The following is an 18327-nucleotide window of genomic DNA, read 5'->3' as shown; positions in this document are numbered from 1 at the left end:
CATAGTTTTTATTGATAAAATATATTATATATCAAACTATGTAAATTTTAGATAATTCACGGGTAGTTTGTTAAAATCACAATTATAATGATAAAGCGAGTTACGAATAATGTTTTTTACGAAATGAATTCTGTTACGGGTCGGACTTTTAAAAAATATATTGTAAATATGTAATTTTTACGTGTATTCCTACTTTTACTACAAAAATAGTCAAAATGAATAATTTATCGACAATATTATTTCGTGATATTAAATTTTAACCGTGTTTTTAATTGTATCAAAACTCAGTATATGATTATTTACTCGCTTTTTCTTTATTATTTTATTTAAATTTATTATACAAATATATGATTTACCGTAATTGACTGCACTCTAACAAAATTAAAATGTAACATATTCTAATCCGTTAAAAGTTATATATATGTAATTATTTCCTCCGCGCTGTAGCGCGGATCCGAACCTAGTTTAATAGTATAATTGAACTGAACCTTAACTAAATATGTGCTTAAAAATTCTAGTTAAAGACTAGACCTGTCAAGTAGGTCTAAACACTTTGAATTTTTTGTTTTTAGAAGATGCAACTATTCAAGCTAAAACACTTGAAGCTCTACTTAAAAAATAAAACAAACAACTTTGTTTAATTTATAGAGACAAGGAATGTATGAAAGTAGTAACAGAACTAAAAAAAAATTAAGGTGGATTTGTAATAATTGACAAAATTGGATTAACAAATAGTAACACAATTTGCAATTTGCCTATTTATTTTCCGGGTTGTTTATTTGATGTGCAACTTGCAAGAATAATAATATATTAAAAGTAAAAAAAAAATACAAAAGAGAATTTTGTAGACAATCAAGAAAACGAAAAAACCAGGCCGGCCGCATCAATATCTTCTCTGGTATATCTTGTAACTTTTTACGATTTCAATTATTGTTCAATCTCATATCATAAAAATCTCGTTCCATATATAAAAAACCAAAATCGAACTGATATTTTTGAATTAATTTATTTTTTACTGATCAAGAAAGCAATGAAAAGTAAAAAAATGAAAAGAAAAATTCAAGATAGATAAAAAGAGAGAGAGAGAGGTGAAAGGTGGAGAAGGTGGTGGCGTGTAGTAACGAAGTCTCTGTCAATTTTTTTTTGGTTGATAAAATTAATCATGTACTGTGCTGACACTCCAAGATTTGAAACAGCCTTATCGATATAATAATACCTATTTTTCTTAAAAAACGAAAAAATAGAAAACTCTTTCACTTTCCAAAGTTATATATATATATGTCTAATAATGTAACCCTTACTATATTACTATTGTTTCGATTAGTCATTGTATATATGTACAATAAATAATAATGTACCCCTCCCCACAAACATATAACACCAAGAAACAAAACAAAAAAGATTCAAGTTTTTGTAGATGTCAATAATAAAAGAAAAAAAGAGTAAAAAATTGTGTAAAAAGATAGCAAAATCTGAATCTTCTCTTTTATTTTTCTCATCACTGACAGAGAAGAAGAATACCACTGCACTTTTTTTCTCATGCACGCACGCATACTCAGATAGAAACAAGTGCCCCATTCCTCGTTTCTCTAGTAATTTTTTTCTTTTTCTTTTTTTCAAATTACTTCATGATTAAACCTTTAATAAAACTAAGAAATCTCGAGTTTATAAAAAAAGAAAAATATATCGATAAAATCAAAAATATATGATGTAATAATCTGCTTTGGCTGTGCTCTCTTTACTACAAGACAAGGCAGAGAAAACCACAGATTCCTATGAAAGAGTAGACGTACCTGTCTTTTTTTATTATTATCATCTCTTTTCTACTACGACTTTTTAAATTTTTTGTAAATTAACATTTGAGAAATACTTTCACACTACCAAAAAAAAAAAAAAAAAACCTTCCCTCTATTTCGCCGTTTTTGATTTACCAAATCCCAATGTTTCAAGGAAAAATAAAATATCCATTCACATTATTATAACCACGTCTCCTTCCTTACTCAAGAACCATCCATTATATTAACATATTTATCCTCTTCCTTCAAAAAGAGTCTTCTCCTTCCTTAGGGTTTTGTTTTTCTCTCTCAAGTCTCCAACTAAAGCTTTTGTTTAGATCTTTTTTCTCTCAATGGACGTTCCATACTACCACTACGACCACGGCGGAGACGGCCAGTATCTTCCGCCGGGGTTCAGGTTTCATCCCACGGACGAAGAGCTCATCACTCACTACCTCCTCCGCAAAGTCCTCGACGGTTGCTTCTCTAGCCGTGCCATCGCTGAAGTTGACCTCAACAAGTGTGAGCCTTGGCAACTTCCCGGTAAGAAAATATAAAACAAAGTTCATATGTATACAGTTTTCTTGTATATAAGGTTTCTTAAAGTTTACTCTCAAATGTTTTCTCAGGGAGAGCTAAGATGGGAGAGAAAGAATGGTACTTCTTCAGCCTCCGTGACCGAAAATATCCGACTGGACTGAGAACCAACAGAGCTACTGAGGCTGGTTACTGGAAAGCTACCGGAAAAGACAGAGAGATATACAGTTCCAAGACTTGTGCACTTGTTGGGATGAAGAAGACTCTTGTCTTCTACAAAGGAAGAGCTCCTAAAGGAGAGAAGAGTAATTGGGTTATGCATGAGTATCGTCTTGAAGGCAAATTCTCTTACCATTTCATCTCAAGAAGCTCCAAGGTATCCTTCGATTTAATCCGTTCTTTATTTTTATTTATTTTTCTTGATAAAAGTAAACCTTTTAATTTTCTTTGATTAATGAATATATAACCTTTAATATAGATTTTAATTTATTTCAAGATTGTGACATAGTCGGTGACGTTGATATTTTTCTGTTTAGCTTTCTTGCATTTAATATTTGATGGCTGAAAACTGAAAAGGCATGGCTATTTACTATGGTTATAGTGAGAGCATCATGGAACATAAAATAGAAAAGATCTGCTGTTTTTATGATGTATTGGGATTTCAATCATTAATGGTGTTTTTCCTAAAGCAAAGAAAATATTAAAAGTTCTGATAAAATAAAATAAAAAAATATTAATACAAACCTACTTTTGGAAAGCTCAATGCACTTCTTCAGGATTTTTCTGACCTAGATATATTAAATGAAAATTCCAAACAATTAATTTTACTTAATTAGTTAAGTATCCTTTTGTAGTGTCCAATGTACATTCCCCTCTCTTGCAAAGCTTTTACTCCATAATCTACTAACATTGACTTTTCCATCAACATATATAATATAGATATTTAACTTTTCAATATTGTAATTTCTTCTTTCAGGATGAGTGGGTGATCTCTAGGGTTTTCCAGAAAACCGGTTTAATCAGTACCGGAACCGGAACCGGAGGAGGAGGACCGAGTGTTAGTGTAAGCAGCGGTGGAGGTGCGTCTAAGAAGACGAAAGTGTCCTCAACGATTTCAAGAAACTACCAAGAACAACCAAGCTCACCTTCCTCCGTCTCACTGCCTCCTCTCCTTGATCACACCGCCACTTTCGGCTACACCGATAGCAGTTGCTCCTACGACAGCCGTAGCACCAACACAACCGTCACAGCTAGTGCAATAACCGAGCACGTGTCCTGTTTCTCCACTGCCACTACTACTACTGCTACTACTACGGCCTTGGGCTTAGATGTTAACTCGTTCAACCATCTTCCACCGCCGCCTCAGGGGTTTGACTTTGACCCTTTTCCTCGTTTTGTCTCTAGAAACGTCTCGGCTCTATCTAACTTTAGATCTTTCCAAGAAAACTTCAATCACTTTCCTTACTTTGGATCGTCTTCTGCATCGACCGCGACCTCCTCCGTTAATCTGCCTTATTCACATGGAGGCGGTGGTGTCTCCGGGATGAATTACTGGCTTCCGGCCACTGCGGAAGAGAATGAGACAAAGGCTGGTCTGCTTCATGGTGGACTTGACTGTATTTGGAACTGCTGATCACAAAAGAGGCGCACGTTAACTAATAATTATGTTCCCGTAGGGTCAGTTTCTATCTCTAGGATGATTATGGTATTATGAACTATGTATCGAAGAGCTTAATATTGCACTCGATGTTCCGTTTTAAGTGTAGCCGGTTATGTTATTAATTAATTAGACTATGTAACGAGCATATGTATACGCTATGCTCGTTTTTGTAACGTTTGACATTATGTTATAATTTCATGGCTTTTATATATATATTTTTGTTATTTAGCATGATATTTGGCAGCGGATACGTTGTGTCCGTGGTTATCACTTATATCAATCATATATATACCCGACAATATGAATTTAATCGGTCGCTTCTAGGTACTTTAGTTTTCTTCATGAGGAGATATTTTTTATAAAATTTGATATGGCGGCTAAATATATATGTGTTTTCGGAAATCAACCATGTTATCAATCTCTGGTTAGACTTAGATGATTCCCATAGTTACCTAAATAACGTATTTCTTCAATCAATTGATTAGCTCAAATGTAAAACAGGTATATGTAGTCTTTGTTTATTCAAGGTTAGCATATAGTAACGGCCAAACATTACTTTTCTCAAATAATTTTCGTGTAAGTGATACTCATATATATAATTCAGTGGATTAATTAGTCTATGAACTAATAAATCTTGAAATCAGTTTCAAATTAGGTGTATCTTCTTTGCTGCAATCGTATTCATCTAATCAAAATAGTTTGCGTTTGGCTATTGATTAAGACAGTGATGATGACTATGATGCGCATGCTGACGAACGGACCACTCCCAAATTCAGATCTCGTACAACAGTCCACCTCATGAGTTTTCAGAAGGATGGCTTTCAGATTTCTATTTTTAGAAAGAGACATAATTAATAATACCTCTGTTTATTACCATTATATATGCGTTTTCATTTCACGTGTGTATAGTATTTATACATATGTAACATGTATGTATGTGTTTAACACCATACCATCACCACCATCATTACCATCACCAATTATTGCTATCGTTGCATCCCCAACCTATACTACGTACCTAGTCATAAGACAAATTCACAGACTCATATATACGTCTCGCTAAATGGCAAATTTTCATGATGTTTTAGCCAAACGAATATATGTACACATATGTACGTTTGATTATTATTTTTGGGATTTCATTGGTTACATTTGCTAAAAGAAATTAATCTGTTTGATGGACGACAAGTTATTTACAAAATGACAAAATGAAAACCATTTTATACACATAAATAAACTGACAATTCTTTTATCTCTCGTGTATAAAAAGCGAGCAAAAATCACTGTTTTCACTTGTAAACCAAAAATTAAATATTATTTAGACTTTTTATTTCTGAAAAGACAACTGATTTTGTACGTCATTACGCCCACACCGATTACGCACACCCATTGTGTTATCATGTGATTAAAACAGATGAACAATTTTGTATAAAAAAAGAACAAAAATAACTATGCCTACTAATTCTAAAGTCTAAACCATGCAAGACTCCGCCAAGATTCTGTCAAATAAATCAAATTACATTCAAATGATGTGCCAACGAAAATTTTGTAATATCAACGTCAATGATTTGGCTGAATCCATTTTATAATATGCGCAATTTCAAATGAATATTAAAAATATGCATGAGTACGTGTATATCTATTTGCACTGATTAAAGAAGAATATGCAATGTGCAATGTGTTATATATATGGTATCTGCGAAATTGCAGAAATACTGCTTTAGCTGGATAAAGAGGTAAAAAAAAGGGTTGTTTTCTTTGTCGGACTAAAACTAATTTCAAGTATTTGTAATCTTCCCAGCAAGAATATTCCTCTAAATTTCTATTTATATCAAGCAATTATTACAAGAACCCTAAGTATTCATACACAAAGTACATGGCAATATGCATGTTTCGCAACAAATGACAAAACCTGATAGTAATATATATTACAAAATAAAAAAAAACATCATCAAATTCCGACGATGGTGATGATGGTCGTGGTCCCAAACAAAAATGAGGCCAAGTGGAGGATGCACAACCGTTGATGGACTTGGCCGGCGAAGTAACGGCACGTGATACGGGCATGCATGAAATGTGGTTATACGTACTAATGAGTGGAGAGAGTAGTGGGCTTGGCTAGTTTGGTGCATGGAAATGGCAATCCACGCGTCGTACGGGGTTGGAACTTGGTCTTGGACTATATATCATTCATGTATTTAATTTTTTAGGGTAAAACATTAAAAACCAAACAAAAATGAAGAAACCATAGAAACTTCAATTTGGAAAAGAGAAAATGAATTGAGATTGTGTGGGAAAAAGCTAGGGCTTGGACGTTTTCAAGAAGAAAGACAGCTGTGGCCTGTGTGTGTGAGCATAGGGATGTGAGTCGTGATGAAAGGTCTGAGTCTGAATCTGATGATCTATGTATGTAGTACTTGTTGTTATATAAAGTATATAGTACTTTGAATGATTTGTATATCATAAAGTTTTATCAATAAAATGATTGATGATCACCTTCACTTTTTCCCTATAGTTTTATTTTGATGTCTAAGTAAACAAGAACACTTGTCATAACCAGACGATAAGGTTATATATACACACAAAACATAATCAGTTTCTTTTAATTTTAAAGTAAGAGATTATAGTAACAAAAAAAAATCATTCACTTTTCATTCTTGTTTTTTTTTTTTTTGTCAACACTTTTCATTCTTGTTATTTTTTATACATATCATCCGAGATGATAACAAGAAGGTCTTTTAGCTGCTTTTGTTGACTTTTCTCGAGAGAGAGACCAAAGTTTTTAAATGGACCCAATAAAGGCCCAATGTGTCACTTAAATGGCCTTTTATTTGTAAATGACAGCAAAAAAAAAAAAAGAAACAGAGAGAAGAGAGAGAGAGAGAGACAGAGGAGTGAAGAAATGGGAAGGATATTCACGGTGGAGCTTGAGGGAAGATCTTACAGATGCAGGTTCTGCAGAACCCATCTCGCTCTTCCTGATGATCTTGTTTCTCGGGTACTGTCAACTTCTTCTACTTCTTTGAAAACTTGATAAAAAAAATCTCATCTTTCTTCACAATTCTAAAATCATTGTCTCTGAGGTTGGTTTGTTAGTTCCGTTCCTATGTTTTAGTGTTTAAGCTCTCTCGAGTTGTTTTTTTTGTGAAACACTTTCTATGTTTGCCTGGTTTTAGCAATTTGGTTCTCATTTCTTCTCAATTATATGAAAATTACTCAGAAAACTATGCTGCTGAGAACTTGAGACTGCAGGGTTAAATTTTTTGGGAATTGATAGTTTATTAACTGATAGAAACTCTCAAGTTTAGTGCTTTCCTTCTGGGTTTAAGGTATAGAGATTAGAGAATTAACCTTACCTAGATAAAGGGTTTAAGAGAATGTTTTATTTTAAGAGTTACTTCTGCTTAGCTCTTGTGTTATTAGATTAAGGCTTATCAATGAGAAATTGAGGTATGATGTTTGAGAGTGTAAAGCTTATTTAGACTGATCTTTTTCTCGCAGTCGTTCCATTGCCGCAGAGGAAAGGCTTACCTCTTTAATCGTTCGTAAGTATAAGCTTCTGCATATATATTTATAGGCTTGTTCTGTTTCTTCGTTGTTAAGCAGTAGAAACTTTCCTTTTGTCTGTTTAACAATGTAGTCTCTACTCTATTATTCTGTTGTTATCAGGTTATGTATGTATGAGGCTTAGAGAATTGCTAGTAAGATTGGCTAAATGTGTATGCATTTCAAAAAACATATATGCCGTATTAACTTATAGATGATACTGTTTTTTAACTTCTAGATCTTCTGAATCTTGCTGACTATTCAAAATTCAAAACTAGTCTTTGTTTCGTTCCATCTGCATCAATACCGTTTTCTTAGTTCTCTAAGTCAAGGTTATTGCAATGGGGTTGGAGATATCTAGAGCTGATTCCAATGTTACATTTTGAATTTTTAGGGTGAACATAAGTATGGGTCCTCTAGAGGAAAGGATGATGCTTTCGGGTATGCATACAGTAGCTGATATTTTTTGCTGTTGTTGTGGACAGAACGTTGGCTGGAAATATGTAAATCTCACTTAACCCTCTCTCTTCCTTTAGTCTCACAACTTCTGTGTTTCCTGGAACCGCATTCTCATTTCGCATTGTTGCTTTCTTGATTGTAGGAATCAGCGCATGAGAAAGCTCAGAAGTATAAAGAAGGCAAATTTGTTCTGGAGAGGTAACTTATTCTCTTATAAAGTTCTCTGGTCCACGGTTACAGCCATAAACTTTGGTTTATTGCAATCCTTTTTACAGAGGAAGGATCGTCGATGAAATCGATTTATCAACTGAGGTTTATATCGATACTCACGGTAGCACAAGCGACACAGAAGATTCTTGAAATGTTACCTTACCTTCTTCTTTTTTTGGTGGTATAATGTTTGTCAAGATCAGAGCTTGTTAGTGTAGAATTCTCAATTCTGTAGCATGATGTTCATAGATGTGTATGGAGCTTGCTGTGTTGTTTAAAATCTTGGAAACCATCTCCAAGTTTGAATAAATTGTTCTGATTCAATAAATGAAATTGTTTTTGTTTTAACAGTTGTAGCATTCTTTGTTATGCCAGTCTCTAACCCCAAACCAAATCGTTCTAGCTCTGAAACTAATGATTATGAACTTTTAAATATGGTTTATTTCACCAACCAACCAACTAAACCTCCTAAAAAAATATTTGGTATTTATTTCCCCTTTAAATATGGTTTATTTCATTAAAATTTTCAGTAACATCCCAAAGAGAAGAAGGAAACATTCTCTTCACTCTTCAGACAGTTTGGTAAAAATTAGGAAATTTGAAAAATTTAGGGTTTGTCATCCAAACCAAACCAAACCAAATCTCACTTTTTTTAGTGTTTTTCCCTTTCATAAAAAGAAATTGGTAGATTCAATTATTAGCTATAAAACATGTGAGAGAGAGACCATTAGTTCTCAAACCATAACGATTCCTTAATTCTTCAATCTCGATCCCTTTTCTTTGCAGGAACAACGGATTACGAGAAGATAGAACGATACCATCGAGAGTACTACAATGGGCAAATCTTCAAAGAAACTTAAACATTCTACAGATTCTTCTAGTAAGGTAACTCTCTCTCTGTTTCTTATTGATTTCTCTAAAAGATGAGATTTTTGTGGGGATTGGATTGATTGTGTGACTTACCCATTATCTTCTTATGCATTGCAATTAGATCGATGAGGATAAAAATCGAAACTTTCGATTTGATTTTGTTAAAGTGTTAACCTTTTTAGTTTGGGATTTATGGTTGATGAATCGTGTTTCTAGATTCATATCGTGGGTTATGTTTGTGCAGTTGCGATCGGTGAAGAAGAAGAAGAAGACGAAGAGAAACAAATCAAAGAAGATTCGTCGGATTAAAGAGTATTCAGATGAGAGTGAATCAAGTTTTTCAGATTCTTCCTTGTATTCTTCTAGTTCAGAAGATGATTATAGGAGAAAGAAGAAGCGTCGATCTAAATTGAGCAAGAAGAGGTCACGGAAGAGGTATTCTAGTAGTGAGAGTGACGATAGTGATGATGATGATGATTCCGATCTTTTAAAGAAAAGGAAAAGATCTAAGAGGAAGGATGAATCTGTAGGGAAGAAGAAGAAGAAGAAGAGACTTGTTTCAAGAAAGAGACGTAAGAGAGATTTGAGTTCAAGCTCTAGTGAGCAGAGCGATGATGATGGTAGTGAGAGTGATGGGAAGAGAAGGTCTAGGGATAGAGGAAGACTTGGTGATGTTAAGGATGTGCGGGGAAGAAGTAGAGATGGTTCGGAGGAAGAGAGTGAACCTGATGAATACTGGCAAGTGGAAGATGAAGTTATACCCGAGAAGAATTCTAGAAGGCTTAAATCTATTATTGTTGTATCATATGGTTATGGCGATGATGAGAGAAAGGAAGAAGATGACAGAGATGTCTATACGAGACACCATGGCAAACGAGAGTTAGGATTTAGTGAGGAATCTGATGAGAGAGATGGCGATACTACTGTCTCTTATGCTAGAACTCGTGCTGATGATGATGGAGATAAAACTGTTGACTATGATGAATCTGGGGAATATAATAAATCTGAAACTAGCAAAGTTTCTCATAGAGACAATAGCATGAAAGATGATGACCTTGAAGCCATTCTAAAGAAAAGAGCTTTGGAGAATCTTAAAAAATTTCGTGGAGTGACCCAAAAGAGTGGAATGACAAGAAAAGAGGTGCCTTCTGTTTCAGAAGGAGAACCTCTGGAAACTGAATCTGAAAAAGTTGAGGAGTCACAAGACCATGGTGTCATGGAGCAGAAGCTTTCTGATTCTGTGGTATGTAAAGATCTTGAGACTTCAGAAAAGATATTACATGTTGTTAATGCTAAGGAATCAGGAACAGCATTGGCTAATTCTGCCTCTCAACAAGATCAGCAGCCTGGTAATACTGCTAAGGTTAGAGCTAGTTCTAGTATTAGCTCATGTTCAACTAAACAGAAGTTGATTAGACCGTTATTGGGGAAAGAAAGTGTAAATATAGCTAGCAGGAAAGAAGCAGCTGGTGGCCAAAATGCTGAAGCAGAGAGCTTCAATGGCAGTACCATCGACAAGAATTGTCCAGAAAGTTCTCTAGCTCTGGCACCAAAGACTGGAGGTGAAAACATAGAACCAACCAAAGTTAGCTCTAGTCTTAACCCCCAGTCGTCTTCTCATGCTGATACTGAGACATTAGATGAAACTAAAGGAGGGTCTGAGTCTGAACAGAAAAAAATTGATGAAACAAAAGATGAGTCACAGTACGAACAGAAAACGATGACTGTGATGAGGGGTGGAGAAATGGTTCAGGTAAAGTTCCCACAATCCCTGAAATATTGATTTCCTTGTAGTTTCCAGGTAAGTCTATATGACTCCTAATTTTTTCTTTTGTACTTTTTTGTTCAGGTGAGTTACAAGGTCTACATTCCTAAGAAGGCCTCTTCTTTGGGTAGAAGAAAACTCAACAGGTGAAGCAACAAAGTGAAGATAGTTGAGGTCGACAGATTTTTTGTTTCTGTAGAATTTAAACACAATGGTTACAACTAGAGTTGGCGACAACACAAAACTTTCAATCATTTTTTGAATACATCAATGAAGGGTACATTAAGTTTGATGTCATGTGTAACTGTAGCCTTTTACACAACTCCATTAAGGCAGACCTGTTCTTGATGTCTAATCATTAGGCACTTTTGATCTTGCCTTTACTTTGCCTGTGCTTTTTTATGTTATAATCTCTTTTCTGATATCACTGAAGACGTGATTAATTATCAATAAAGTCCCCTTTCTTGGTACCGCTCAGGCATACCCAATCACCTATTGTGGCTACAGAAATGTCCTCTACGAAAGGAGAGTAATGTGCTATTACATTTGGAAGCTGCAAAAAAGACACTGCATTAGTTGGTTTTACATGTCTTAGATTTGGTGCCCATGACTAGTAGGTAGCTTGCTTGCTATAACAATGTATGACTATTGTGATGAGAGATAGTAGATAGAACTTTTTATCTACCTGTTCAGATAGAATACCAGAAATGCCAATGGTTGCCCCGGGTTTCGCGAATGAAAGGATATGATCGGCCAATTCGATAACCGGGTTCAAGAGTATGTTTGCTATGATCACATCAAACTGTTCTTTCTGCAATGGTATTTCTCTTCCAGAAGAGCTATTTTCACTTGGTGCAAGGTGCAGCTCCAGTTTCTCCAACGGAATGTTGTTTAGTGCTGCATTATGACTTGCAGATTTTATTGCCAGGGGATCAATATCAATGCCAGCAGATGATGCAGCACCAAACTGCAAATTTATAAAAGAACCATACACAAAGGATATATAAAGATTTAAAATAAGATGATTATGATGGAAGTGAATGATTGGTTTGTGGAAGACAGAGAAAAGTAGTGAGATTTTACCTTGAGAGCTGCGATTGCAAGTATTCCTGAACCAGTACCATAGTCGAGGAATGCTTCCCCGCCTTTTATCAAACTTTGTAGAAGCAATAGACAGAGCTTAGTAGTAGGATGTTCACCAGTCCCAAATGCAAATCCAGGATTCAGAATAATGTTTACCGCTTCAGGGACCTTGCAAGGGATAGTGAAAGAGTACTTTAACCTACAAGATAACTTTATAAATCCTTCTAAATAAGCTGACACTGAAAGAATGAGATTGCAAATTCAGTAGCGAGGACTGCTCTTTGTTATGTCAATAACTAAGGCACAACAGTAACGAAGAATAACGAGAATCCAACAAGGTGCAACAGTATTGTCAGTAGGCTGAAACTGTTAAGAGTATTGAATGAACTTTACATACAGGAGGAGATGTCCACTCAGGTACGATCCAAAGTCTCTCGGCGATTTCAACAGGCTGAAACAAATCCTGCAAAATATGATCTAAAAGATATTAGCATCAACTGATATTGCAGCAAAACAAATGTAGTCTACTAGTCGTTGGGCCGAGTTCCTGAGCATAACTATGCAAGTTTTTTAAAACGAAAGCAATTACTGAGATGCTCCTTCATGTTAACTTAAGACTCACCTGGTTTTTGGTAATCCAGTCTTGTTCATCACCCATTTCAACTTTGAACTTGGGTATCTCTTTCAAGCCTATGGAATTTGCAGCCTGTGAAATGCACATTTTCACCTCTTCGTGCACTGGAAATATTGATTCTATACATATCTGCAATAAACCAGGAAATTCAAACCAATGAGCAAAAGCATGATTGATGAGACTACAAGAACATAAACAGATCAAGTTTCAGGGACTCAGCTAAATCATTCTTTTATGTTTCAATTTGTTCTAACATAGTTCAATCATACAAAAGATTGGTGCTTTCTGGAAATGGAGCTGAAAAAGGAATATAAAAGCAATAGAGATTCTTTTCACACCTCTTTGGAAGCAAGAGAAGACCCAGAAGCCGCATCTTCGTCTTCTTCTTCGATATCTTCATCTACAGCTACAGAGCTTGCTCCAAAACACAAAAGCGCCTCGGAGAACGAATCCTAACAAAACCCAACAAGAAAAGAGTCAAATTTCAATCTTATCTACACTTAAAAGAGAGAATGAGAGATATACATACGAGGACATGTTTTGGACAATGGATACGAACTGAGAGGTAAGGTGCAGCGAAAGACTCATCAGTAAAGCACGAAGATGAGGAGGAAGAATAAGAAGTAGAGAGAGACGCAGAGATTGAAAAGGAGGATTGAGGAGTATAGGAAGTGAAGAAGCAGAGAGGTTTGACTCTGTCTTTGAAGATATGGCGGGAGAGATTCTTGCACGGAAAGTGTTTGATGAAATTCCAAGCTGACATTTTTTTTTCCCCAATTGTCGAAATTTGACTTTTGTTTTGATGTCTCTATAAAAACAAAACGTATTCGTTTTGGATAATTGAAATTTAGTTTTAAGCACCCTTGGTCACTTTTTAAAAAGTTGAGTTTGGATAAGTTGAGTTTACACAACAACAATTTTTTAGAAAAATATTACAAACATAACAAATTAAATCCAAAATTTGCATGTAACTTTTGTTTTCAGCAAATATTTCTTTGGTTTTGACAAAAAATTTCCACAAGTTTTTCTTATCTGTTCCTTAATTACTTCTCAAAATTAAGAAGGTGAAACAATATTCAACCAAAAAACTAAACCTCTAACCAAAACCAAAATTTTGGATATAAAATTAGCTTTGACAAAATTTTGTTGACAAAAAAAATTACCGTTACAAAATACACACATATATATATATATATATATAGACGATATTATATAGTTACCATACATCTATGATTTACCATAAATAATCTTTAACTTCGCTTTTTTAATTATTAATTTTGATATTTTTATGTTTTTGGATTTAAGTGCATCTTCAATGGAGACTCTTAGTAAGTTTATTAAGTGAGTTCTTTAACATAAAAAGAAAAACAAAAAAAAATGTAAACTCTTAATTAGCTTAAGAATCAATCTTAAGTTAAAAGTTTTTAGATTGTTAAATTTTAAAACTGATGATATGTTAACCTTTGATTGGGTAACAAATTATGCAAAACAAAAATAAAAATAAAAAATCGAGTTGCTTCATATTTTTCTTCCTTGTCTCTCTTTCTCTCGTTTTCCCCGATGGCGAACACAAGAAGATCAATAACAATAACTTTAGAAACTCTATTCAAGTTTCTAAGTTTTCAAAAAAGCAAAATTTATAATTAAAAAAATGGTTGGAGATGGTCTAACCCATCTAGGTTTGCATGCCAAGTCATGGCACTATATTAGGGATATATCTTGATGTAAGTTTGCTAGGAAAGATATAAATGTTTGAACACCCACAAGCCTAAACTCTGCTTTCTTTCTTTTATTATAAAATCTCAAAATCAATAAAAACTTCATAAAACCTTAAACATATATAAATATAGTGTTTATATTTAACCCTAAAAACCATGCAAATCTCCTAAAAATTTGGTTTTAAAATATTGAATGAATAAATACAAATATTGAATGGTTATCCTAAATCTAGGTGTTGCATCAGATAATATACTTTTAATCTCCCTTAGAACACTCAAAAATTTCTCTCGTTCATAAACAATAGTATTGTTTTCTTTCCCTTGTGTGGACGTAGTAAGCCAACATAACGTTTGTGAACCACATTGTGCGTGTGTATGCATTCGTCGTAAAAACTAGTAATAATAGTAAATAAGTATAATAGCATGTATTATAAAAACTAAAATTGGATAGTGATACAAATATAACACTAGCACAAACCACTAGAATATAAATTTGGGTTAGTCACGAGTGTTTAATTATCTCAAAAACGTATGATGATCCCAATATGCATGTGTGTGTAGAAAAACAAAATCCCAAGTGTGAATGTTAGTTAGTTAGAAAATTGTAGTTAATGTCCGAGTAATCTCATCATCTTCCCGTGGTAACTCGAATCGACACAATGGACAATTAACTTTGCTCTTAAACCAGTCCATAATACAGCCATGGTCAAACTTATGACCACAAAGTAAAGTAGCAACTTCTTGTCCAAACTCCTCAAAACAAATTGTGCACATGTCAGTGATGTCACCATTACTAGAACATGTCTTTTGTTTTCTCTTATATCTTTTGCTTTGGTTAGCAATTATGCTAGTCTTTCGTTTTCTATTGTGTATCCTCCTGCTTAACTTGCTTGGGGATCTACTAAACTCACTATTCATCCTCTCATCATATTCAACAAGGGAAGCTTGAATTGCCTCTTCGAGTCGAGAGTCATCGAGGACTGATTCGTCGACTTGAGGGTCTTCGATGGCGGATCCTTCGGTACTCGAAGGAGCCACATAAAGAGTCAACCATATTAACAAAGCATAATGTGAACGATAGCTAAAAGAGGAAGTTAGTTTGCATGCAAGTAAAGTGAGTGCTTGTATTAACTGGAGAGCATCTCGTGCATCAACTCCTAAATCTTTTAAGAAGTCAAAGAGTCTTTCTTTGTGAGGAGAATCTTCTTCGTCAGTGAATTCATTGGTAGGTAATGAGATTGAGAAGTTAGAATCGTCCATGTCGTCTTGTCTGATAAATTTTGAATGGACTGCGATTGTACCAACTTGTTCGCGTTCAGGATATTTTTCGATTTGGTACGTGAATTCTGGTGTAGCTTCCATGATGTCTATGTAGAGTTGTAGACCAAGAAAAGAGATTTTGTTATGCGTACGAGGATACTACTAATGCGACATTCTTATATTTATATCTTTTTTTAAGGCGGTGGAATAATCCACGTAGGATTATAATTTGGAAGTTATATATTACAATTTTCCTTTTTCATAATTGGATTCTAAATTATTCGATTTATAGTATTGTTCTTTCCAATTATGGATTTTCATTCTATTTTTTTTATTGTTGACTTTTTTGTTTCCTCATTTGCCTTTTTCTTTTTAAGATGAATATTTTCATAATCCAACCAAAATATAATAAATTATGGAAGATATACTTAAATAACACTATTAGATTTCATATTTTTTTTTAGAAAATATCTTTTTTTTTTAAATCGTCTAATGTATGATCATCATAAATATTTTGATTGAACCCTAGCGATGAAAACGAAAGTAGTAAAAATAAACATATAGGATTCATTCCATGATGGTAAGCCGGTGACATAGTACATCAAATAGATTATGATGATGGAGACGAAATTATGACTTTACTGTGGTCATAAATTCACAACTTAATGAAGATCCAACTCTGTAATTATCTTTTCAAAAATTATTTATAATTGAGGATAAAATTTATTTTTTCGTGTTATTTGAATTCACCCCCCCCCCCCCCCCAGTCTACCCTAATGTTGGTAAAAATGAATCCACTCATACATCTTTAGCATTACAAATATATACATGAATGTCATAATACTTTCCCATGTGCATGTGTAGTACGGATGATATTTAGATGATCAATGGTTAATTGTTTATGATGTATTATCTTCTAGTCCGAAGCTCCTCTTGTTATCTTTTGAGCGACATAATAAATATTACCATCAAAAAGTCCATAGCTACGTACGAGTGGAGATTTAGAGATAAGGTCACACAAACTAAACCTGGAAGTTTCAAAATTAAAAGACACCAATACCCAAAGATGAATACATCCGTTGAAATCTATCTATATATAAACGTTAATTCAAACGACATTTTTATATAATTGGTAAAACTAAAACCTCCCCAACTTAAAGTGACAATGGTCGTAAATTAAAGTGGTACAGTTTGTTCAATGTTATTAATTGAAAAATTGTAACAACATACACTTATAAAAGTGTAATTCTCGCTAGAAATTTATTATAATTCAATAATGTTACACTATAAATATTGTCTTTCTTCTGGTACCTCAAAATAATCTCAAACAACCTGCTCTTCTCAAAAAAATAAACACAAACATAGTCACTGTAATGGAAGGTACATATCAAACTTCTTTATCCGTATTCTAGACGTGGCTATGTGTGCCACGACTCTATTGAGGCTAGGGTCAGCCAAGGTGCTCGTGACACCTAGATTTCCTAGCATTCTTGGTTCTCCAGTTGATCTCAAAAAATGTTGGTCATCGTTTTTTAACGTTTAAGGTTGCAATATCGAAATCTTAAAATCTGCCTTAACCTTTGACAACCTAGGACCAAAGTGTTGGTAAAAAATGTTTCCGTTAAATCCACTATTTCCTCCTCCTCTTTAAGCCTTTTTTAAGCTTTTACAAGAACTTTCTCAATTCCTAGTGTTGCTTTGTTGCTTTGTTCTAGGTTTTAAACAAGATCTACAAATAATATAGAAATTAAAGTTTCTGGCTTAATCTCAGAGCTTTCATTTATTCATTAAAACTCTATATTAAAAGTACGTGTTGAAATCCATGTTATGTTTAAGCAATCACATATATATAATTTGCCACACTGAACAAATTAATTATAGTATAGTCTCGATCCTACGTATGACTTTCTTCTTGTTATCCAAGAAAGCGAAATGTCTTCGTTGAATCCATGATTGACTTCCTAGTTCTTTCAAGGCATTTTCTACTTTCTTTTATGTTTCTCATACGTTCTCAGATGAGTGTCTAAAACAACAAGTGCTGGTCACTACAAACACTGTTCTGTCCGGAACATTAGTAACACTGTAACAGAATAGGATTAAGAATTTAAAACTTTAGTAAATAGAGATTTGATGGAGGTTTATTTGTAAATAAACCTTTCCAAAAATAGGCGTATGCCGCTTAAGTGCAGAGAAGACACGGTATTCTTTAGTAAAAGGCGAAAGAATAGTTCGCTTTGTCTTCACTGCACGGCTCCGTGAGTCTTTGGAATTAGCTCTATGCTCTTTATTTATACTTGAGTTTACTCACTGTTCCTAAGTCTTGCAACCGATGTGGGATGTTGAATCATTTGAGACAAAAATCTATGAAAGCGTTTATTTAGCGGATATGGGCCATAGCTTGTTTATTTGTAAGCCCATTAAATTTGTTCAATATATTGATCTGCCCCGTAGGAGAGAACTAAACCGAAGAGCACGCTTCCTGTAAACCGGAGATTTTATCTGTCTAAATCCGATGGTTAAACCGCTGATTTAACTGTTTTCTCTTGTTCAGGATCTTCTAGTCTCAAGCTTCTCTTGTTTTCTCCTCTAGTCTCAAACTTCTCCTGTTTTTCCTGTTTTCTCTTCTAGTCCCAAGCTTCTCTTGTTTCTTTGCCACAAAGGCAAAGTGGAGATTTAAAGATAGGTTCACGTAGATGAACCAAATTGTTACATTGAATACATTCAGACGACTTATTTATTGGTAAAACTAAAACCTCCAACAACACAAGTTACTCTCTGCCTGAAAAGTGTAACAGTTCCATGTTTTATTT

General features: G+C 34.2%; 5 protein-coding genes and 1 non-coding gene across 6 annotated transcripts; 3 read left to right on the top strand and 3 right to left on the bottom strand.

The window, feature by feature from the left end:
- The first annotated feature begins 2128 nt into the window (after nt 1–2128).
- LOC17876373 (protein CUP-SHAPED COTYLEDON 2) lies at nt 2129–4123 on the top strand. Its single transcript, XM_006282022.2, has 3 exons — nt 2129–2318; nt 2405–2688; nt 3289–4123. The coding sequence occupies exons 1-3, from the start codon at nt 2129–2131 to the stop codon at nt 3943–3945; spliced, it is 1131 nt and encodes a 376-aa protein (XP_006282084.1). The 3' UTR covers nt 3946–4123.
- A 2708-nt stretch (nt 4124–6831) lies between these two features.
- Nucleotides 6832–8537, top strand: LOC17876592 (protein yippee-like At5g53940). Its single transcript, XM_006281207.2, has 5 exons — nt 6832–6970; nt 7474–7517; nt 7913–8021; nt 8120–8175; nt 8253–8537. Exons 1-5 carry the CDS (start codon nt 6875–6877, stop codon nt 8335–8337), a joined length of 390 nt encoding a protein of 129 aa, XP_006281269.2. The 5' UTR covers nt 6832–6874; the 3' UTR covers nt 8338–8537.
- Nucleotides 8538–8820: 283 nt separating this feature from the next.
- On the top strand, nt 8821–11205 carry LOC17875585 (transcriptional regulator ATRX homolog). The gene is made up of 3 exons (XM_006280212.2): nt 8821–9072; nt 9302–10810; nt 10907–11205. Exons 1-3 carry the CDS (start codon nt 9022–9024, stop codon nt 10970–10972), a joined length of 1626 nt encoding a protein of 541 aa, XP_006280274.1. The 5' UTR covers nt 8821–9021; the 3' UTR covers nt 10973–11205.
- LOC17874935 (ribosomal protein L11 methyltransferase) lies at nt 10983–13350 on the bottom strand. The gene is made up of 7 exons (XM_006280593.2): nt 13069–13350; nt 12878–12991; nt 12528–12668; nt 12303–12368; nt 11906–12073; nt 11508–11789; nt 10983–11375 (listed from the first exon to the last, which is right to left on the bottom strand). The coding sequence occupies exons 1-7, from the start codon at nt 13300–13302 to the stop codon at nt 11262–11264; spliced, it is 1119 nt and encodes a 372-aa protein (XP_006280655.1). The 5' UTR covers nt 13303–13350; the 3' UTR covers nt 10983–11261.
- Nucleotides 13351–14851: 1501 nt separating this feature from the next.
- Nucleotides 14852–15619, bottom strand: LOC17875677. Its single transcript, XM_006279739.1, has one exon. It carries the CDS (start codon nt 15617–15619, stop codon nt 14852–14854), a length of 768 nt encoding a protein of 255 aa, XP_006279801.1.
- Nucleotides 15620–17651: 2032 nt separating this feature from the next.
- Nucleotides 17652–17771, bottom strand: LOC111829120. The gene has a single exon (XR_002832677.1). It is a non-coding gene; the product is annotated as a U5 spliceosomal RNA (small nuclear RNA).
- Between the last annotated feature and the right edge of the window lie 556 nt (nt 17772–18327).

Source organism: Capsella rubella, unplaced genomic scaffold (assembly GCF_000375325.1).
Source record: "Capsella rubella cultivar Monte Gargano unplaced genomic scaffold, Caprub1_0 scaffold_8, whole genome shotgun sequence".
NCBI classification, from domain to species: Eukaryota; Viridiplantae; Streptophyta; class Magnoliopsida; order Brassicales; family Brassicaceae; genus Capsella; species Capsella rubella.
Note: the sequence above shows the minus strand (reverse complement) of the source record. Positions and strands in the feature narration are given on the sequence as shown.

Coding starts and splice junctions, on each gene's coding strand:
- LOC17876592 (XM_006281207.2), top strand. CDS start 6,875: ATGGGAAGGATATTCACGGTGGAGCTTGAGGGAAGATCTTACAGATGC. Junction 7,518..7,912: donor GCTTACCTCTTTAATCGTTC/GTAAGTATAAGC, acceptor TTGAATTTTTAG/GGTGAACATAAGTATGGGTC. Junction 8,176..8,252: donor GGCAAATTTGTTCTGGAGAG/GTAACTTATTCT, acceptor TCCTTTTTACAG/AGGAAGGATCGTCGATGAAA.
- LOC17875585 (XM_006280212.2), top strand. CDS start 9,022: ATGGGCAAATCTTCAAAGAAACTTAAACATTCTACAGATTCTTCTAGT. Junction 9,073..9,301: donor CTACAGATTCTTCTAGTAAG/GTAACTCTCTCT, acceptor ATGTTTGTGCAG/TTGCGATCGGTGAAGAAGAA. Junction 10,811..10,906: donor GGGGTGGAGAAATGGTTCAG/GTAAAGTTCCCA, acceptor TTTTTTGTTCAG/GTGAGTTACAAGGTCTACAT.
- LOC17874935 (XM_006280593.2), bottom strand. CDS start 13,302: ATGTCAGCTTGGAATTTCATCAAACACTTTCCGTGCAAGAATCTCTCC. Junction 12,992..13,068: donor ATTGTCCAAAACATGTCCTC/GTATGTATATCT, acceptor GGGTTTTGTTAG/GATTCGTTCTCCGAGGCGCT. Junction 11,376..11,507: donor CTGGTATTCTATCTGAACAG/GTAGATAAAAAG, acceptor TCTTTTTTGCAG/CTTCCAAATGTAATAGCACA.
- LOC17876373 (XM_006282022.2), top strand. CDS start 2,129: ATGGACGTTCCATACTACCACTACGACCACGGCGGAGACGGCCAGTAT. Junction 2,319..2,404: donor TGAGCCTTGGCAACTTCCCG/GTAAGAAAATAT, acceptor ATGTTTTCTCAG/GGAGAGCTAAGATGGGAGAG. Junction 2,689..3,288: donor TCATCTCAAGAAGCTCCAAG/GTATCCTTCGAT, acceptor TTCTTCTTTCAG/GATGAGTGGGTGATCTCTAG.
- LOC17875677 (XM_006279739.1), bottom strand. CDS start 15,619: ATGGAAGCTACACCAGAATTCACGTACCAAATCGAAAAATATCCTGAA.